This window comes from Amphiura filiformis, chromosome 1, assembly GCF_039555335.1.
Source record: "Amphiura filiformis chromosome 1, Afil_fr2py, whole genome shotgun sequence".
In the NCBI taxonomy this organism is placed as follows: Eukaryota; Metazoa; Echinodermata; class Ophiuroidea; order Amphilepidida; family Amphiuridae; genus Amphiura; species Amphiura filiformis.
Window position 1 is genome coordinate 62640853 of NC_092628.1, and position 22178 is coordinate 62663030.

Genomic DNA, 22178 nt, shown 5'->3' on the forward strand with positions numbered 1-22178 from the left:
AATATTGCACTGTTTGACATAAATTCATAATCTTCACATAATTTGTTTGTCACATTTTGTTATATTGAATATTGCGCCTTACCAAGCAATACACTGCACTACCTGACAAATGAAACCATCTACAGCTACAAAAATGGGTGGTTATACTCAAATTAGTATAACTTGGAGTTGCTGTGAGCAATTACAATAATTCTTTATTTAGACATTTAGAATTTGCCCTTTCCAATGATATTTTCTTAAACATGAGTTTACTTCTTTTTGAATCAGCCTGTAAGTAATAATAATTTAGGATTTTTGTAAACAGAGTACTAATTTCTGGGGATTAAAACTACTTTTTTTTTTTTTAAATTACAGGACAGAGTCTTTGCAAGAAATGCTTTCAGTGTATACATAGCTAGATGTCTCTAAGGTTACCAGAATGGGACTAAATGTTCTCGCATTCAGAGTAGTGCTTGAAATAAGATGGGCCCTCAGTCCAAAAGTCTGAAAATCACTGTAGGCCTGCTGATTACCCAGCAAATACAAAACGTTTTTGACATTTTTCGCAAAAGGTGGTCAGAAAACATTTAAATGTCAGGTTATATAAAGGGTATAAAATGTTTTCGTAACATTTAAAATTACTTTTTGATAAGGCCATCATAATTTAATCCTGTGTCTCAAAGCTTTGCCTGTTTAAAATGTTTTTTAAATGTTTTGTGTTTGCTGGGTACCTGTTGTTTACTCTTACAAAGTGTTACAAATATTTGGACCAGTGTAACATACAAAATTACAATTCAAGTCCTGGCCTGTTAACATTGATGAGGGCCCATACATTTCAAGGGCCATGGGCCCTTAAAGATGTTGGCTTATTTTGAGTACTGATACAGAAGATCTGTAACGGTACCTTGCACACAGAGTAACCATGGTGTGTCAGCTAGGGTGTACATTATATTGGTGATTTGTTTGTGTGCATATCTAGACAATGACTAGGTTACCAGTTACCACAAATCAGATAGTACATGGCTTCAAATAGGCCTGATGATGCATTTGAGATATGTGGTACTCTGTCTAGTAGGCAGGATTCTGCTGTGTTACCAATGATAATCAGTTGCTCTGTATTGTTTTGATAGCACCAATAATATTATATGTCTATTCTAGTGCAATGTTGTATAGCCAATTTATTCCAACTATGTAAATGAGCAGCCACATATGTGAATGTTTGTTCATGTCAAGCCTAGATGCAATATACAATCATGTACACATGTCAATAAATAAAACAAACTATTATTCATGACACACTTGTCTTATATTGTGATATATAGTTTTCAAGCATTTTACGCTAGCATCATATTGGGTGGGATGGACCACAGACTACTGCAGACTATTCACCAACAGGTAAAATCCCAGCATCGCCCGTTAATGAGGGTCAATCTTTCCATGAAGTGTGACATTCAAAACTGCTACGCACCTGCCGCATATTTTTACAGCAAATGCGAAGACACACAATGCTCTGTCGCATAATGCAAAGGCGAGTAATGCTGCCATGATTTGTTAGATATGCACGATCGAACAATCTGCCCTCATGATTACGGAGAATTCAGTGTACAACGCACAGGGACTTTGGCTGTTGGCGAATAATCTGTAGTAGTCTGTGGGACCCCAGTCAGATACCAGCTATAGCTTTACGTGGAGAGAATCAAAAAGTTTTGATATAGTATCCCAGTGGGAACACCTGACATTGAAATTGGGTTGAAATCACATTGTATTTACAAATGGACTTCAACCTGACTTCAACCTCCTTAATTTTTGCATTGAAAGTTGGTTGAAATCAGGTTGAAATTTTAACCTGATTCAACTAACCTCTAGGATGAAATCAGGTTAGGTTGAAACTTTGACGTTGTATCAACGTTGATTCAACATCAAAATCCTAACCTGTGCACACTGGGATACTAGGAATTTCAATTGAATAAACACAGCTTTCAACAGCTGAACACGATCCAACCGTAATCATGTTACGTATTTCAAACTACAACACAGACGAATGACTTTCGATACAATACTAACCAATCTTGAGTGCATTGGCATGGTTAGATTCCCTTCTGCGTTACGCATGTACAGTCACAGATGCTGGCATACATTGTGCAGTGTGCCCCCCAAAAAACAAAAATATCGTCACACAATGTCAGGCTGTGTTCATTCAATTGAAATTTCCACTGTAAAACCTTGGACTGGGACAGCTTACAAAAAGAATGCTGCTTCATAAAAGGTTAATGTTCTCAGGGGTGGAGCAAGTTATAAATATCCAGGGCCTCTACTATTGGTTGCTGTTAATGGTACTTGTCTCACATGATCTGATAACAACACCTGATTGGCTGCTTCTCTCCCAGTAGAAAAACAGCACGTTCCATAAACACAGAGGGGTAGTCTGTATGTAACCAGTCCCCTGCAAAACTTAGATTAGGAATTCCCAGTTCATTTGCAAGTGTTGCACGAGGGCGATATTTTTCCACATCTTTCAAATATGCTGGGTGTGTAGTCCCAGTATCGACATGGAAATCAAGAACTTTGAATTTTCTGTCAGAAATTTCAGGATAAATATCATTGACAATTGGTGAAATGAATTGCCAGAGTTTAGCATCATCTATATTGCCACTGTTCCATACATACAGATCAAATAAAAAGACACTACCACCTGTCTCATTGGCCCACTGTATAAACTCCTCTTGTAAGAGATGAAGTTGAGTTATGCAGGAGAGGGGAGAGAATTCCGGTGTCTGTAACATAACAGGTGTATTGGTATCATCCAACTGCTTATCAAACCACACCCAAAGCAGCTTGTATGGCGGAGCTAGTGTCACTTTGCTGATTGTACGGTCAGAAATGTTTGTGAGGATCTTGTAAATGTCTGTATTTGGTGATATTGATGAGATAGTGTTTTGGAAGATGTGTTTCACTCCTGGTATATCTGTGGCAATTATGGTGTGGTCATAGACTTCATCTGGATGGCTGGATTCTGCTGTTACGCGATTGGTTTGGGAATCAAGCACCAATCCCTCCGCTTGTGAATTCAATTCAATTCTGTTAAAAAATATAAAAGTATAAAAAGATGTTAAAGTCTCTTCTTTGTCACTAGCAAACATTAAAAGTTTTGGTAAAATACAAATCATAAGTGGAGTTTATGTCAGTATTACAGCAAGAACAGGCAAGGAATTACTATATGATGATCAAGTACAGTAACTTGTGTGCTTGTTTTCATTGCTTGTTCCTGATTTTGCTTATATTGCATCACGTTTGGTAGCAGATCTTTATCAGACAATGCAACTTTTATATCAGAAGACATGTTTTACTTATTTTATACACATGTATATTTTCCTGCATGCTTTTGTGGACCTGTAAATTGTGTCCTCTGAGGTACTGGTCAGTTAGGTTACTACAAATTGCACTGCCTCAGATATATTACCTTCATCTCAACTCAAGACTAAGTTGAAGACCAGTTTAGTGACCTACCTGACTCCCAGAGACTTCAGTTTGTTCACCCATGCATCCAGTATCGCATCTTGAGAATTATGAACTGCCATATCCTTCCTGTTAGCCTTTAAAACAGAAAAATAATACTTAGAATGGTGTCTAAACCAAAACCCAAAAGTAGCTTCCGCATAATGTTTTTTGGCGTTTTCTATATCCCGGAGACCTACATATAAGAATCTGTAGTGACACTGTAGCACCCATGAGCATTTAGCATTAAACAATGAGTAAGTTTTCATTCTCCATCGGGCAAGTTTAGAACTGTCAAGGTTGAGGCCTCTAGGCTGCCCCTTGCCAACTAATGGCTCTGAAAAGATCTGTTCATTGAAGACTGCCCCTTGTCAACAGAACAAGCATACCTCACTTATCTGCTAATGTAAAAGGTTTGGTGGCTCTGAAAAGAGCCATTCACTGAGGACTGCTCCTTGTCAACAGAGAACAAACAGGTTTACTTGTCCGACGGCGACCCTCTAAAACTTCCTTATTGTTATGAACACCAGTCGTAAAAACCTATCCCAAACAATTTTGCAGTACATGTCCCAAAAGTGATCCAATAGGGTTTTACAGTTGTATATCAAATTAGTTGTATATTCCAAAGGATCCCAAATTTTTTTTAATTTTTCTCAATACAACCATTGGGTTCAAAAGGTATGTGCTGGAACAGGTCTATGATCAATTTCCAAGACATGCAAGGGACAGAAATTATAGTTGCATTATTATCACTATTATAGTAACTCCTGTAGTCCGCTCAAAATCACCATGGATATGTGGCTCCATCTAACACCATGGTTAGGGATGGGCTGTCGATGGTCTAAATATTTCTTTGTTTATGCATACATTCCACTCCTACACGTACCCCTAAATACATGCATTATTTAAGTGACCTCACCTTAGGATTACTAATTGAAAAGAAATGCGAGTAGAGTAGAAACTCAGCTGCACTGAATTTCTTTGGATCATTGAATGTCATAGCTAAAGCTGGTCTCAGTATGATTGCTGCGAATGGTGGATGCAAATTCCTGGCTTTATCGTAATCATCTGTGTGCACAAAAATTGGCAAAACAAAATCAATTATGGCATGACAACAACTGCTATATTGAATGTTGTTTTTGTTTGTTTGTTTGTTTGCTTGTTTAATATTTACTAGTATTTACCTTATGAATGCTAAATTGAATATTATGCTTCTTGTCACAGTTGTTCTGGTCATTGTACTTAACTTTGTTGTGTATACTCAGAGAAGATGAGAAGAAAAGGAGAGAGCTCCTCTTCAAACGAGCAATGTGCATTGCCGCCTATTGATAACGAATAGGATTACACCCACTTCAGGAACCACTTCTGACTAATACAATAATTGGCTTTGCGAGTTCACGGTACACCTCCCACATACTTCTTCTCATCTTCTCTGGTATACTACAATTCTTATTGTGGCCACCTGCACAATAAGAATAAGACAAGGTATCTGACTGGTACATGCAATACAGAGTACCTATATAGTACTAATGCTGCTACTGTACAGGACCCACCAGCAGTGGTATTCATGGTATTGCACAGGTACTACACTGGTACTCTCCTGGTACCAGCTAAGGTACATTGGTGACAGGGTAAACAATGCTGGCGTCTCAATACGAAGCTGGTAGTGTAGTAGTTGTTTTTGTTGTTGTTGATGTTGTACTTACCAAAATTCATGTGTCCAAACTTTTGATATACTTTGGTGTAGTCAAAGTTGACAAAGTCAAATCCTGCATGAATCCAATACATTGATTGCAAGATACTCAAATTGGGGCTTCTCATTATCAGACCTGTAAGGAAATGAAACAAACTTGAACTTGTCTACAATCCATCAGAGATGGCAACACAATAGGACCTGCAGTGGGGCTTACTCAGTAAAATGACCATACTGGGATGTGCCACAGACATAGGTCACATTTTGGCCATTTGGAGTTTCATTGATCCCTTTTTCTAGGCCTTATGGATGAGTCGTGTATTTTTTTTAATTTTCCCAATTTTTCTTTAAAAACTGGGAAAAGTTGTAAACTTTTCATATAGCGATGGGTCTCTACTCAAACCATCTCATATTTTGCTTACAGTTGCGCCACCAAGATCAAGTGTCTCTTTGATGCAAGTAAATGATAGCTATTGAAGTCAGGTGGCCCTATTTATTTATGCTACACATGTTTTTTGGGTTTTTTTTATAGCAAAATAAACACAGTTGAGGAACAATGTGCCGAGCAATCAAGTTGACTAGACAGCACGTGTCTTTTTCTCTCTGTAATTTATGAAAATTAGGTTGATCTTAGAGTAATTAAAAGCCGACTTACCCATGATATTCAATGGCCATGGCTCCCATGTGTAGATGTGTTCTCTCTGGTAGTCTCTAAATTCAATGTCAGTAGCATCTACAGGATAGAAATGATGCTGCACTCCAAGGCGTTCTTGTATGTCATGGAATTGGTGATAATTGTGGAACACACCTGGTAAAAAAATATCAAAATAGTGTTAATTTGTTATTTGATCCACAAAATAATTGATTCTTAATTTCTGGAGACATACTTAACAAACAAGTTGCTTAAAACTTCTTGCTCCATCAAATGAAAATATATTTATTCTTTTTTTTGGGGGTCTCATCCCCTCCTGCCTCAATTTCTAGGATTATTGTTTTTAATTAAATGTAAAACTTTGAAATACTTTAGCAAAATTAAGTACAGATAAATAAGTTACTCAGAGACAAGGATCACTTCAAGTCTATTTGTGGTAGGCCCCCGGGGGGGTGGTCACTCCCATTGTGGCCTGTACACCATCCGCGATAATGAAAACACGTAAAAAGCGTACTTTTTCGTGGGTAGGCACAATACGCGTGTACCATGTTTAGGGTGTCAAAAACATGAACTAGAAACGTCGCGGTTTTCGACGCAAGGCGTCGAGTGGGATGCCTCCACCATGGGGCAATTTAAATGTGTACAAATCCATTTTTAGTAATGTGACCTCAGATGACCCCTGGGTGACCCTGGATGATTCCAAAATGACATGCCAAAAATTTGACTCTAAATGTTGACTGTACCCACCAAGTTTCATGCCCATACGACCAATTTTATTAATTTGACCTTAGATGACCCCTGGGTGACCCTGGATGACCCCAAAATGACCTTCCAAAAATTGACTCTAAATGTTGACTGTACCCACCAAGTTTCATGCCCATAAGACAATATTTAGTAATTTGACCTTAGATGACCCCTGGGTTACCCCGGATGACCCCGAAATGACCTTCCAACAATTTGGCTCTAAATGTTGACTGCACTTACCAAGTTTCATGCCCATACGACCAATTTTATTAATTTGACCTTAGATGACCCCTGGGTGACCCCGGATGACCCCAAAATGACCTTCCAAAAAATTGACTCTAAATGTTGACTGTACCCACCAAGTTTCATGCCCATAAGACAATATTTAGTAATTTGACCTTAGATGACCCCTGGGTGACCCTGGATGACCCCGAAATGACCTTCCAAAAATTTGGCTCTAGATGTTGACTGTATCCACCAAGTTTCATGCCCATACGACAGTTTTTAGTAATTTGACAATTTTAAAAATGACCTTTGACCTCAGTATATGACCTTGAACCCCACCCAAAAAAAAGTAGCCAGAGTTTTTGACCATGACCCACCTATCCTGAAAATTTGAAATCAATCCGCCAATCCATGCCCGAGATACAGCATCCGGACGGACGGACGGAAGCTCGGAAGCACAGAAGCTCGGACATTGCAAAAACAGTATGCCTCGCGGTGGAGGCATAAAAATTGGTAATACGCGGAAATGAAATTTAGGGTATGAAATTTGATACAAGGAATAAAATCCCTGTTTAGGGTGTGAAAAGGGTATCATTTTAGCCAAGGGTTAAATCCTTGTTTAGGGTGCTTTTCAAAAGTTCATTATTGCGGATGGTGTACAGGCCACAATGGGAGTGACCCCCCCTGGGTAGGCCTACTAATGCAAGATGATAGAACTATATAGCAGCAGTTTATGTTGCATTTTTAATACTCAAACTTTAAGTTGCAAAGTTTAAAATGTCATGTTATACTAACCTAGATGACCTGTGTCAACATGGAATGACCTTCCTAATTTTTCAACTTGAGTAGTTTTAATCCTTCCACCCAAATGACTGCTTGCTTCTCTAATGGTGACATCATAACCACGCTCTGCTAATTCGAATGCAGCAGACAAACCAGCAACACCACCCCCTGAATAAAGAAAATGTTGTCAGGAAGTTCACATTTTGATAATCTAAAACTAAACAATACAAACTAAATACCAACAAAAAATGAGATTACCTTTCGAGGTAAAATGTTTTTTTGTTGTTATTTAAAGATAATTAAGACCACACCAATCAGGGTTAACACTTGTGTTACCATGGTTACTAGCAGAAAAGTGTTGAAAATAATACCAGTTGGAATGAAGTGGTCCTCTGGTAACAGAACATGCTATTTTCAACACTTAAGTTTTTGGGGTGCATAAATATTTGTGATGGTTCATAAAAAACAGTCTGGGTAACAAAAAAGACATAACAAAGATAGTTCTAAAAATGCAAATAATTCTCGGTTTGTGACTTGAGTTATATAGCATTTCTATCCACTAAATCAATGCGTATGACTTTAGTTGCAAACTTTTGTTAGATGTAAGGGGCAAAAGTACACTCTTCATGAGTAATGTTTTAATTTGCATAATTTATTCACCCTATATAAGCAAATTATGAAGAATTGCCAGCCTTTTCAGCTATCAAAATTAAGATTTCTTCAGAGATTCTTTTTTATGAATGGTTAGGAAATGGTGATCAAAATGTATTTTCATTAGCCAATTGGATTTTTGTGTATATTTACTTATTATTAATTTGGTACATATTTATCTATGAATTGTATATTTACATATGATTTCTATATATTTACCTATGATTTCTATACATTTACCTATGATTTCTATATATATTTACCTATGATTAGAACACTTTTCTTGGTACCGTGTGGCAATCTCTCCGCATCATGTGGATTGGTTGGTGGGATGACTACTGGTGATTTAGGAAAACCTATCAGAAGGGCAGTTATTAATGCTCCTGAAAATATAAACACCAGGATGACAGTGTCATGAATGGCATAAAAAGTTAGCCTTTATTAACTGCTCGATATTAGAATGAGAGAATGTAATTTGTTTTAAGAACTTGAATAAGTAAGTCTAAGAATTAAGTTTTTTTGTTTGTTTTATTTGTTGTGAATGTATCATTATCATTCATTTTTACTAAAAACTATCCAATGATGATTTTTGTTCCTCTATAGTTCAACCACTTGGTTTTTACTGTATTCAGATCACTGTTCCTTCTGATGGTCATCAAACAATAGTAACCATTCATTTTTTTTTTGTCACAAAACAAATGACTGTATAATTCAAAAGTCCTCGGCATCAATAACATTAATAGAAAGTTGGCCTTGTTATGACCTCACCATGTTCAGTGTTTGGCTAAGAATAGCGATTATTTGGCTGAGAATGTGACCTTTTATAAGATGAAAGATTTCTACAATGCACTTTGAATGACCCTACAATTGTGTGTGTGTATGTATATGACTCAGGGGTAGAACTTTACCCAGTTATTTATATTAAAAAATAGCTATGTTGATCACGTCTTCCACTTACTCAGCTCTGCATCTTACACAGCCATTTACTTCCATTATTCTTTGGAATGTTATCAAGGCTACAGTACATTGTAGGTTAAAACATTGATTCTCGCGAAGACAACCGGGTGAAGACTATTATTATTCTTAGGTGATTATTCTGGTACCAACAAATGAAAAAAGAGTTTACTTACCAACAGCACACGTAATGGTTACCCACAACTTCGGCATAATATTGCTGATTTATGTTCAACTTGGGCTTATTTCAAAACTGGTCCGCTGTGCCGTTTATTGATATTAGAATAGCCAAACTTCGCTGAGCATTATAGTTTATGTTCTTCTTTTGTAGAATGTGAAATCGTGGAAACGAAAGTAGGTATTGATACTGCTTGTAGACTGCCGAAATGAAGCACACTGACAACTCTCAACAGAGCTGCCCATGATCTCAGGGTTACTCACCAATGGTAGCACGAACCACAAAACCACATGTAGGGAAACCCGGAAGTGATTGTTTGTATGGGAGTTACGCAATCGTTTGTTTGTACCGGGGTCGATGTTCAGCGTTTCAGAAAACAAATATTTACTAACGAAAGTAGGAAAGGGCACAATTTTTTTATAAGGACAATATGCGACAGAAAATAGATATTGTTCTCAATGATAAATAAAATAAACCACGTGACCGATTTGTTTGCGACAGAAAATAAATGTATTGATAACGAAATGATATAAAACAGAGACCTCAGTCTGTTAAGGGATCTAAAATGAGCGTTTATTGCGTTTCGACAGTATTTTTGTGGGACATGAGAGCACCTCAGACCTATCGAATTGCATTCTGAATACGAAGCATGTCTTTCTGATATCAAATAATTTTCATTTTTGAAAATCACAATATAATACAAATTTTATGACAAATTATAAAAATTTGATATTTTTCAAATTTTTGATATATAACAGTCCTCGAAGTAAATTATATAAATCTAATGACATATTCTTAAAGTGTATGTAGCAGGGAGGAAAAGCCGACGGTCAATTGAAAATTTTGACCTTTCATATTGAAGATATGGATTTTTTTCTCAAAAAGACCTAATTTTTTTTGGTGTTTTGGGAAAAAAATCCATATCTTCAATACGAAAGGTCAAAATTTTCAATTGATTGTCGGTTTTTTATCCCACCTACATACACTTTAAGTATAAATCATCAGATTTATAAAGTTTACTTCAAGTACTGTTAAATATCAAAATATCAATTTTAATGATTTGCCATAAAATGTGTATTAAATTGCGAATTTCAAAAATCAAAATTATTTGATATCAGAATGACATTCTTCGTATTCAGAATGCAATTCGATATGTCTGATGTGCTCTGATGTCCCACAATAAATACTGTCCAAACGTTCATACCCCAGCCCTTAACATCATAATAAAAAGTGTGATTCAATGCAAAGCAAAAACAGACAAAAAAATGTTCCACGAATGGATATTGAATAAAGAACAGAAAACACATTCAAATGAGGGCACTAAAAATGGAATTTCAAACACTAAAAATGATTAATTCATTATTTCATTCTTCAGTCTCTTTTCATAGTTTGCACATAACATTTTCTTTCGTGACATTATTTTTTCATTAATTTCTCAATTTTCTTTTGATATTAGAGAACTGTATGAAAATGTGGTTTTTTTATTCATAATCAGTCAATACATTTTAAAAACATTTAGCAAACAACCATGATATTGGCATCATAAAATGGACCAAAAGTACAAATGAAGGCCCGATTTGTCCAAAGAAAGCAAAATAAAAAAGTATATCCTAAATTAATTACTAACCTAATCTACTGACGGAAACCCAACTTACTTAAATTTAAATAAAACACAGGCCTTTGCACATAAATATTTCACAATATTTGCAATTATAAACGAATTGTGGAAAACACAAATCAATTTACAAATCTAAAGCCCACAATCGGCGGCCGGCTGGAAGAAACGGGCGGGGCTATTTTTACAGATAGGCGCCCACATGCCCGTACGGTGGGGGGGGGCAAATTTGGAAAGTAAACAAAAAGTCCCCCAATCAGAATTTGCGAGCGTAGCTAGCAAAAAAAATCAGTTTTTAATGCTTTTTTTGACAAAAAAGGTCCAAATTTTGGGAAGAAAGTCCACTTTCACAAAATCGCCCCCCTTGGAAAAAGTCCACTTTTCAAAATCAGCCCCCCCCCTCATGAAATTCTGCGTACGGGCCTGGGCGCCCATATGAATAATGAAAACCAACACCAAGTGCAATTTCCTTCAAGTGTAGGCTTAAGGGCTGGGGTATGAACGTTTGGACAGTATTTATTTTGGGACATTAGAGCACATCAGACATATATCGAATTGCATTCTGAATGCGAAGAATGTCATTCTGATATCAAATAATTTTGATTTTTTGAAATTCGCAATTTAATACAAATTTTATGGCAAATCATTAAAATTGATATTTTGATATTTAACAGTACTTGAAGTAAACTTTATAAATCTGATGATTTATACTTAAAGTGTATGTAGGTGGGATGAAAAGCCGACGATCAATTGAAAATTTTGACCTTTCGTATTGTAGATATGTATTTTTTTTTTTTTTTAAAAAAAATTAGGTCTTAGTAGTAAATACGCTTTCCAGGACATCTTCCGGGTCACGAGGTCAAAGGTCAAGTGATGTCAAAGGTCAACCGGAAGTGCCGCCATTTTGAAAAGGTCAACCGGAAATACCGCCATTTTGAACAGGTTAACCGGAAATACCGCCATTTTGAAAGGTCAACCGGAAGTACCGCCATTTTGAAAGGTCAACCGGAAATACCGCCATTTTGAATCGCCGTTAATATTTAGGGACGTTAATATTTAGGGGCGTTAATATTTAGGAACGTTTGACAAACAAGAAAAAACGAGATACACGAGAATGGTTTCTTATTCTTTCACCTTTATTAAGAACATTTAAGAATAATACTAATAATTAATCTATCTTTATTCTTTATTAAAATCTAATAACTACTTTTTACGGCTCGACTCCATAAAGGGTCGAGCGATCTGGTTTACTAAATACTCTAAATCCGTCACTTCGAAATCAGCGTCGTACTTTTCGTTGATAAATTCATTGACCAGTATATCGTTGATCTCGGGGTCTTTGTAAAACATTCGAGCAATTTCTCGGGTATCGTAACCGCGACAGCGGTGATAAAGGTAAAAGAGGCAAAATTGTCCGCAGACGGTACTGTAATCACTTTGAAGCATTTTGGTATTATGCTCGTAATTCTCCACGTTACGTTTCAGAAAAGTCTCAAATTCAAAAGCTAGATGATTGGGAGCGTTTCCGTAAGAGTCGAAAAAATCGGCGTAACGTTCGTTTTCGAAGTAAAAAACGACCCAATGTTTCCCGGGTTCCTTACTGGTATCCGTGTTAACGATGTACGCTCGTGGAAAGGGTTTTTCGATCTTGATATGAAGTTTATCCCGCGGTAAAACATTTCCGAATATGTCACGTACGATAGGATCGGATTTGACGCATCGAAGCAAATCTACCGTATCCATCTTAATGATCGTAATCGATGACGATGCTGCGAGATTTGGTAATTTCCAGCATGGAATCCCACTCGGCGTAGACGACCAGATTGACCGTGTTAGGAAGGGGTACTTGGAACTGCAATTCGAGACGAACCGATCCGTTGCGTAACAGATTGAGGTGAGCGTCGTCAGACGCATCCGGCGATAGATCAAAGGCGAACAGTGTGTATCCTCCGGCGTAATCTTCCCTGGCTATCTGTACGCCTCGGTCCTTGTGCAGGTTGCTTGTGCCTTGAAACAACGTCTGATAAGCCATTATATGTCCTTGATGGGTAGGTTGAGCGTCGGCTTCTTCGAAACGAGGTCTGAGGGGTTTCCACGGAATGGTTTCTCCGTTGCAGTGTAGAGCGAGGTAGTTTAAGTTGAAATGTTTGAAGAAATACGGATTCTTGGCGTACGCTCCATTGTAGGCGGTATTATCTACGAGTCCAAAGATGATGCGCCTGGGTATCTGTCCAGTAAACAAGCTTTCTCGAACGAAAGAGAGATTACCTTGCGGGATCGAGAAACTCTTGACGTCTACGCGACGAATAGGGTACTTGGCGGTTACTCCGCCTCCCAATAGAAACTTTTCCTGACAGAAAATGTCCGAATGAATCATTCCGACCATATCCACCACGCGACTATTGTGGGTAAACTGAGCACGTTTCTTCAGTCCGACGTTAGCTTCATCGTCTATTAGCGCGGGGTCGCAGATATCCATTTTGTAAGGGGTATCTTTGTAGAAGAGCGACGATGTCAAGTGCGATCTCGTAGCGTCCGATCCGTAAGTGAGCAGAGTTTCTATCATGGCGCGATAGGCGTAAGTGTTGGAAGCGACGCTGACCATTCTATCGTTCAAGTGGACGTCCACCTGATTGAACATCGAATGTAAAAACAGGTTCGTAGGTCCGACCGGGGCGTCTTGCGGTATATCGGCTCCATCGGGTAACGTGATTTTTGCCCTGATGTACAGTTGAGTTTGCGACAGATCCAAGTAACCATCCGGAGATCCTGGTACCGTAAATTCCAACGGTCCATCTGACGTCACGGCGTTCAACGGTTTATATTCGAGAAATTGACTGCTTAGTATATCGGTCTGAGTCGGTGGAACGCTGAATAGATCCGTTTCCGTTTTAGAACAGGGGCAGGAGTGGTTACTGACGAGAGACATTTTGGCGTAACGTAGACTTAACGGTCGAAGATATCCAGAGGTCTTTTCGCTCGCTTAGCTCGCGATGAAATGACCGATTTTCCGGTAGTCTTTCGCTTTATACCTTTTCGAGCGGGTTGTTTAGACGATCGACGCTGATTCCTCTTCTTCTTAACGGTCGTTTTCTTGGATGAAAGAACGTTTCGTACCGATTCCAGACCACGTTGTCGAGCGGCGGTTCTTAGATTTTGACCGCTCAATACGTCTTGACCCACGTTGATTCCCGTTCTTAGGGCTTCTTTACCCAACTTTTGAGCGCCACGTTTGAGTAAAGGAACGGCCGCTCTGAACATTCCTGAGAGAATACTTCCTAACCCGTACCCCCTTTGCATTCGGGATCCCCTAAAAACGGGGAAATCTCCGCGACCCGTCTGGACGTAACCTCCTTGTTGTCTGCCAACCATGATGATAATGACGTTTATATCGTAACGTTTTACCTTTTAAAGAATCCCGTTTTGACGGCTCTGAAACAGAGTTTGACGATGATCTTGCCGCGCTGAAATAGAATCTTCTCGCCCGTGTCTTGTCTGACGCTCATGGTGATGGTATCGAAACGTTTCATCTTTACCTTGACGAAATGCGGGGATTGGTAAGTACGCGTAACGACTTCCACTCCGTCGCGTTTATCGATGTGAACGTAACGTAAGAGGGGCACGAACGCGTCCCCTACGATCTGATCTTCGACGATATCGGTGTAGAGGTACAGAGAGTACAGCCCTCCGTTTAGATCCATGGGTAAATCCGCCTCGGTAGTTTCGTCGATCAGGGTGTTTCTATCCGTAAATCCGAGAATGGACAAGAGCTGCCGATGTAATTCGATAAAGGCGTTGTTTTGAAGTCTCACTTTGACCTTTTGAGTGTTTTTATTCAAGGTTATTTTCACGTTCTCTTTTCCGAGATCGTCCATGAGCTCGTGTATGGTCAGGGATAACTCTTCCAGGTTTTGGTAATAACCCTGTGGGATGGTAAACATTTTGAGGTTACTTCCCGTCCCATCTCCGCTGTAGAGTACGTTGTTGAAAGGTTCTACGATATTGTAGAACGAGTGAGGGAATGAAATTTCGGTCAGAGCGACTTCCCAATCACCGGACAGGTCGATAGGCTTGAATAACTTGGTGGTGAAATCGTTCAGAGTATTGTCGGGGTAATAATCGAATGAACTGTTGCTGGGTAGCGTAACGTAAAATTCTCCTGCGTCGACCGCCATGATCGGATGTCGAACTACGAGTGATGATTGGAGGCAGTTACGCGTGAATATTATACTGAATCTTCCAGATTCACGACCCAACTGTTAAACTTGTCGGGCCAACCTAACCATTTGACGAAATATTCGGTAACGCCTTGCCGTTTTCTCTTTCGTATGACTTTCTCCACTTTAAACAGACCGTCTTTGTCCTTGGTGACTTTTTGAATCTCCCGGCCGTAGAAAGTGCCTTCGATTTCTTCGTCGTTGAAATCTTTCAACACGTACACTGGTATTCGTCTATCGATCCTTTTCGCCACCACGAACAGTTCCTCGGACCATTGAGGTAGATACCCTTTTCTGAAAGGAAGTTTTTCGACGGAGATGCGGACCAGATCGCCGGACTCGAGGAGATTCTGTTTTTTCGATTTTCTCGAACGTTTATATTTTCCGTACAAAGTCTTCCATACGGTGCTTTCGTTGTCTTTGTTAACGCTGGCGGGACTTTGTTTGATGGAGCGATGGTAGCTGGCGTTGTAACCGTGGACCGCGTCTCGCAAGATGCGATGATACTCGGAACTATTCGTTCTCGTAAAGTACCTGAAAATGCGATCTTTTAAAGTTCGATTAAACCTTTCCACGATAGCCGCTTTGGTATCGGGGTTCTGAGTGGTAAAGAAATGGATATTTTTATCTTTCAAGAGTTTTTGCACGTCTTTATTTAGAAACTCTTTCCCTTTATCGCTCTGTAACTGGGTAGGTTGTCTTCCTTCTTCGAAAATATTTTTCAACGCCGAGGCGACGGTAGGTCCTTTCTTGTCCTTCAAGGGTCGCGCCCAAGCAAATTTCGAAAACACGTCGATGCAGGTGAGGACGAATTTGTAGCCTCGATTATATCTGGCCAATTTCTGAAATTCTACGAGATCGATCTACCACGTTTGGTCGATACCGTCCGAGAAATAAATATTTCTGGGAAATCGCCTCCTACTCGGTTTATGCAGAGTGTACGCGTCTTGGGTAAGGAGCCAATTCTCGATATCGCGTCTAGTCAGTCGAAACTCGTCTTCTCGTTTAACCTTTCTATACAATCTTTCTATACCCCGAGACTACCCGGACCCGATACGTCGTAATATAAACTCTTCAAGTAATCGTCCACGTCCCTATCCATGGTTAGTCCAGAGACGATGTGACGAATAAAGAGAAAACAACGACATTTTATTCATTTTTGTTACGTTTAAAAACTTTTATTTTGCCCTATTTTGCGAAAGATTAATAAATCTCCCACATGTTTCTATTCAGGGAGGATTTACGACGCTTCCGGGTTCTCGCGCTGCGTCTTCGTTTAGGTGTAACGCTCGATATCCCTTCGGAATCGTCAGATTTTCCTCCCGGTTCTTTATTTTTACGATCTCGTAAAGCGTTACGTCTAGCCGTATTAGTGATGAGAGACTCCGGAGTGTTGTTGCGAGCTAACGCTTCGTTAAACAATTCCCAGCCAAACGGTTTCTTGTATCCTTTTCGATTTCTCAACGCGTCGTGGACAAGATCTACCATATTGGACCCTTGTACTTGTGTACCGGACACGATGATTTCTCCTTCGGGGGACCAATCTAGGATGCCTTTCGATCTATTACGTTTTAGATTCTTCAAGAACGCCTTGGCTTTGGCTTCGAAAGAGGCTGGTAAAGTTTCCAATAATTCCGATTCTACCGCGTCGTCAACTTGTTGCGGGGAAGCGACTGGTTCGATTTTAGCAGCCTCCGTTTCAGCGTCGTCGATACTTTCCACTGGCGTTTCAGAATGATTTAGTTTGCGATCCTCGCGTTTCAACAAAATGTTCAACGGTTCCTTTCTGTTACGTTTATCCTTCTTCAGATATCGTTGGAGAGTTTGATGGTACAGTTGCATCATGTCGTGCAACGAAAGATCCGTACGGTCCAGAACGCGTTTCGTATCGTTTTCAGTTCCACCCGTCGCGTCGTTAGTTCTAGCCCGATCGGCGACCATGGTGTTTATCCGGTCCAATTCGCGAGGGTCGATGAGGATCATCTTTTTAGCGTGTTTCATTTTCTTTTCTTGAGCAATAGACTTACGATAGTGCCTAGGACGGGCGCTAGAAGAGCTCCGACTAATCCACCCTTCTGGTTAAGAATGGCTCTCTTTCGTTTGCGCGCCACCTTTTTATTACTTAAGGATCGTAAACGTTGTTTGTGAATCGAAAGTTTCTTCTTCTGTTTAACGTTTAGTCGAACGTGTCCCTTGAGTACGTTGAGCGCGCATTCGCACAACGAATCTACCAGACTATTGTCGGCGTGATGTATGATGGCTTTTCTCTGACGAGGATTACACTTGACCAAATATCGGAGAGCGTCGGCGTTCTGCTTCAGTCTCTTTGACATGTTTGTAGAGGAATGAACGTGATCGATACGCGCGACGACATTTATACTCTCGGCACGTAGACGGTTTGTCGCAACCCGTCGAAGATATCGGTGCGTAATCTCAAATCTTCGGGGGTCGTTGGTTTCAGATCCACCAGTAAGTATCCATATCGGTGTTGGGTAGCGTCCACGAAGCTCTCTTGCACGAACTTGACGCGTCCGGGAAAGATCTGTTTGGCTAGATGCACAATCTGAGAGTTATCTCTCGGATTTTTGAAGAGAATCATGTAGTGAGCGTTCAACGATATGGTGCGAAATTGTTTGGACGCCAAAAAGAGATTCTGCACGATGAAAATGACGGACATGTTACGATGATGAGACCCTTTCGTAAACATGTTCATCACCCTGGTATCTCCGGATAATTCCGCCATGAGATCGTCGATGACGACGAGGTTTCGTTTCGAAGGATCGATCAGAGATTCCATATCCTGAGGAAATCCTTCTATAAAACGTATATTATCCATGGATTCACGCATCTCATCGTACGCTGCCTGGTATTCCCCGTACAACCAAATAATCTTGTCGGGAGGACCGTCTACAACCATATCCCCATCAGATATCATCCGTTTGACGAATTGAGTTTTGCCCGAACCCGTAGGTCCCGAAACAATGGCAGTGTACGGATGAATGAGTCTAGCATCCATGGTGATTCTAAAGTTGTCGACGTTTTTCGAGTTTCTCTACGACGTAATCTACAAAGTCCGTATTAACCTTTAACACCGCCCACTGCTCCAACGAGAGATAAATACCGCGTATCGTAGGTAGAATTCCTTCGCCTTTTACGTCACCCGTGAACCGTCTGATGTCCACGCGAATACTGTCGCGATAGTCGCAGACGTTCAGGTATATATCCTTTCCCAAGTGAAGAGTGTGTTGAGGGAGACAGTGCGTTGAGTCTTCCCTAAACTTGACGTTAGTGACGTTCGTTCGAGCTAGATGTAAGGAAGGAAGGGCGGAGGGCAGAGTAAAATTGTGACAGAGATTGACGCTCGTCTCACCTTGATGTCGCGTGATGGTCAAAGCCGTGTTGGTGAGGAGAAGAAGAGCCAGCCCTAATATAGGAAAAGTCGAATATTTTTTCAAATTGTCTTTACAGAGACACGGGGTAGGAGGATCTTCGCGTACGTGTTCCAACCGTTCCATCTCGATAGTAAATGATAGAATCTCTCGTTAAACGTCCCCTTTATAGACTCCGTACCCGTAAGGTAGCGTTTCGAAACCATTCACGATCCATCTCTTATCGAAGACCACTCTGTAATCTTTCTTCGATACCCGGCTCTCGATGTTTTTGGTTTTAACGTTACGCACGATTCGATGAGGATCGGTTACCGTTACCCTTTCTTCTCGTTCGCTCGCTTCCGTCGACTTCAAACCTCGTACCATACGTTCCAGGGTGGAATAATTCACCAGTTCGGAATTACGGACGTTCAAAGTGATCCCGCGCACTTTCATAACCGTCTTTCCCGTATCCAATTTGTATACGTAATTCTTGCAGCCGCCCGTGACGAAAGTAGAGATGTGGTTACCGTCTTTGGAGTCGACCTCGTCCGTCAAATGGCCCAGGTAATCGCCGGTAGGAGGTTCCCACTCACCAGGACGCGTGAGGAAAATGACGCTATCTGTAAATAAAAACAAAAAAGGAGGTATAAGTATAAATTAGTCGTACGAGTAACTGGCTGCCCCACGTAGCTCAGTCGGTAGAGCGTTCGACCGTAGTTCGAAATGTCCCCGGTTCGAACCCGGGCGGGGGGAATTTTTAATTAATTTTTTAAAATTATTTTATTATCGAAGAAGTGTCTTACCAGTATCTTGATACATAGCGCGATCTCCCAATTTTTCCAGGACTTCATACAACTTTAACCTGGCGTGGCAAGTCGTGAACGCCGCGATGACGACGTTGGTGTTCGGATTAATTCGGGCAAAGTCCCCTTCTTCCCGGTAGGTTACTTCGATGACTTCGTCGTTGATGAGTCGAATATTGTCGACGGTGACGCTATCGCTCGTCAATAACTTGTATACTTCGGAGGGTTCGTCCAGAATAACCGTCTGACTCATGTTGGATCTTTGAGCGAATTTACCTGTAAATTAAAATATAACGAATTATCCTTATTATCTGAATACAAAGAGAAGCTGTTGTGTATTTACTGCCATTTAATATTAGGTTTTACGGTGTAAAAATGAAATACACCTTACCCCACATGCTGTTCAGACACAACTTGGCGAGCGACCGCATGCCCGGGTTCTTTTCGATATTCTCGGAGTCCAGACGTATCCCTTCGTTTTCGAAATATTCGTCTATGTACCGTCGTTGATCTTCGGGGGTCTCGCACCAATCGGGGTAGTCGCTAGCTTCCTGTTTCAATTGGAGAAATTGGTCTATATACTCGGTGAATAATCCGCCCGTCTTTGTCTCTTTATCGTACTCCGCGCGTTGCTCCCAATCCCACACGACTTCGATATTCTCGATTACGTATCCCATCTCCACGGCTTTTTCTACTTCCAGGGTCACCCACGTACCCCTGATCGTTCGGGCTTTATTCGAATGAGGGCAGTAGGCTTGCCGTTTTTCTTCCATGCAGGTTCCACACAGGGCGAACATCAATTTACCGTGACACCTTGCCGGTAAGACGGGGTGATAGAGCCACCTAGGGGGTAAGACCGTACACCGTATCAATCCGAAGTAAGAAGAAATATTCTTGAAGTTATTCGTGTAGATTTTTGGATGACCAACGATATAGGGGCGGTACTTGTTACACCAAGGATAGAGGCTGAAAGACACAAAAATTGGAACATAAAAAAGGTTATGTCTTATCATTCTTTTCAACTAGTTGACATTGATAGGTAAAAATACGCGAATCGAAATGTTTAGTTTTAAGGACAACGCTTCGACTTACCTGGTAAAATCCAAGTATCTGATGATCTCGCCGTCTTTGACTTGGTGGAAGAGTTTGGTAGCTTCGGTACGACCACCGTACAGGCTCTCTCTCGGGTCCAAGGGTTCGAAATGGGCGGGAACGTCGATCTTCCGTTTCACGTCGGCGGGTAAATCTTTCCAAATCCCCTTCCATTCGTGTTCCCACATTTCTATAATCTCGTACCCGGGGTAATTGACCTCCAACTGTTGCTTTCGGAACAAAGTTATCCGGTAGAGTTCAGCCATAGGTTTCTTGGAGATAGGGTTGAGGGTATCCCCGTCGTAACAGTCGGGACATCCGTGAAACAAACATCCGTGATAAGAGTAGATTCTGCGTTTCTGCGAACAAAAACCGTCAACCGTCACTCTTCCATTCAACCGCACTTCTCCCCCGTTCATCGCGTGCTGTATTTCGATATCGTCCTCGAGAGACACGTAAGTCAACCATCGTATGGAATCGGCGGAAAAGTTCTGGTTCGGACCGTACGCGTGAGGTGGAATGATCGCGATGGTGTTTGGTTGAAGAAAATTTCTTCGTAATACGAGATTACAGGCTGCGGCGATAGTGAGGGGTTTATCTAACGGGTCTACTCCGGGATCGTCTTCTTTCGTTTTGGTAACCCTCATGAACATGTCGCGGAATTTCATGCAACACCGACGAAGGATATCGACGTCACTGACGCAATATTTCAAGAGTTCCTCTTGCAGATCCCACGTCAATCCCTTCTCTTTTTCGGCCGTATGCCAAGCCAAGAACTGATTTTACCATCTTCCGACATTCCTCGGGGTCGAAGAATTCAGCGGCAGGTAGCTCCCCTCGGAAATTCTCGTTTGCTTTCGTATTGAAGAAGTGCGGAAAGTAGCCCTTGCATAATTCTTTGATGCCAAAACTCTTGGGAAGTTTGGAAAGAGGCATCGGAAAGAAGTTAAGACTGTCCTTGAACACGATGTCGGGTCCCGGTACGGTGATGGACATGATCTTCGCGCCGTTCATAATCACTTTCGGCTTTATAGCGTTGTCGTAGAGGAATTGTAGGATAAAATACCCGTCGTACCCTTTCAGGTTATGGGCCATACATCGGGCGTGTTTATGACTCTCTCCCTTGAATAGCCAGAGGCAGAATTCTTCCATACAACTCTCTCCTTTAAAAATCATTTCTTTATCTTCCCCGCAAACGTCGCACGGTTCTTGGAGAGGTTGGTCGGCGCACGATTCGCACACTTTCTGAGCGACGCAAAGGTTCGGTTTGTGAACTCCCGTATCTTGCTGGCTTTCAACGTCAAAGAAAATGTAGCAGAAAGTCGTGTCGTCTTCTTTACCGTTTTTCTTTACTTCGTGTGGTTTGATGTAACATTTATGTCCGGCGGGAAAGTTACCTTGACAGATGTGGCACCACAGATCCGTACAGTTGTGTTTCGCTCCTATTTTCAAGCAGTTTCTATTGATGACTCTATCGCACTTGTTGCACTTGTAGTATTGATTACATATCGTACCGAACCTTGAGACGCCTGAACCATTTCTCTTATGGTTCTCGAAACACGCGGACGATTTGAAATACCTTTTACAATCAGAACAGAACGCCCACGCGTCGACATCGTCGGTCGTCCGACAGCTTCCCGAATGACAAATTTTGCAAGAATTCTCGCAACGATGAAATCCTTTGTTATCGTACCCCTTCTTGCACTGGTGGCACCAATAACTTCGG

At 40.8% G+C, this 22178-nt stretch overlaps 3 protein-coding genes and 1 non-coding gene across 4 annotated transcripts; 1 reads left to right on the top strand and 3 right to left on the bottom strand.

The window, feature by feature from the left end:
* Positions 1-355: 355 nt before the first annotated feature.
* Positions 356-9880, bottom strand: LOC140150540 (carotenoid phi-ring synthase-like). Its single transcript, XM_072172574.1, has 8 exons — positions 9353-9880; positions 8486-8605; positions 7584-7739; positions 5823-5975; positions 5181-5303; positions 4394-4542; positions 3487-3572; positions 356-3057 (listed from the first exon to the last, which is right to left on the bottom strand). The coding sequence occupies exons 1-8, from the start codon at positions 9387-9389 to the stop codon at positions 2322-2324; spliced, it is 1560 nt and encodes a 519-aa protein (XP_072028675.1). The 5' UTR covers positions 9390-9880; the 3' UTR covers positions 356-2321.
* A 2833-nt stretch (positions 9881-12713) lies between these two features.
* Positions 12714-13898, bottom strand: LOC140162232 (uncharacterized protein F54H12.2-like). The gene has a single exon (XM_072185490.1). The coding sequence runs from the start codon at positions 13896-13898 to the stop codon at positions 12714-12716; it is 1185 nt and encodes a 394-aa protein (XP_072041591.1).
* Positions 13899-15194: 1296 nt separating this feature from the next.
* Positions 15195-16288, bottom strand: LOC140162243 (uncharacterized). Its single transcript, XM_072185498.1, has 2 exons — positions 16220-16288; positions 15195-15785 (listed from the first exon to the last, which is right to left on the bottom strand). The coding sequence occupies exons 1-2, from the start codon at positions 16286-16288 to the stop codon at positions 15195-15197; spliced, it is 660 nt and encodes a 219-aa protein (XP_072041599.1).
* Positions 16289-19237: 2949 nt separating this feature from the next.
* Trnay-gua (transfer RNA tyrosine (anticodon GUA)) lies at positions 19238-19310 on the top strand. Its single transcript has one exon. It is a non-coding gene; the product is annotated as a tRNA-Tyr (tRNA).
* Positions 19311-22178: the final 2868 nt, after the last annotated feature.

Excerpts from the sequence above, each read along its gene's own strand:
- LOC140150540 (XM_072172574.1), bottom strand. The coding sequence starts at position 9,389 with ATGCCGAAGTTGTGGGTAACCATTACGTGTGCTGTTG. Across the intron at positions 3,573-4,393 it reads TTTCAATTAGTAATCCTAAG|GCTAACAGGAAGGATATGGC; the intron begins GTGAGGTCACTT and ends TCTGTTTTAAAG. Across the intron at positions 3,058-3,486 it reads CTGAAGTCTCTGGGAGTCAG|AATTGAATTGAATTCACAAG; the intron begins GTAGGTCACTAA and ends ATTTTTTAACAG.
- LOC140162232 (XM_072185490.1), bottom strand. The coding sequence starts at position 13,898 with ATGTCTCTCGTCAGTAACCACTCCTGCCCCTGTTCTAAAACGGAAACG.
- LOC140162243 (XM_072185498.1), bottom strand. The coding sequence starts at position 16,288 with ATGGATAGGGACGTGGACGATTACTTGAAGAGTTTATATTACGACGTA. Across the intron at positions 15,786-16,219 it reads CGGGTCCGGGTAGTCTCGGG|AACCCCGATACCAAAGCGGC; the intron begins GTATAGAAAGAT and ends TTTACCACTCAG.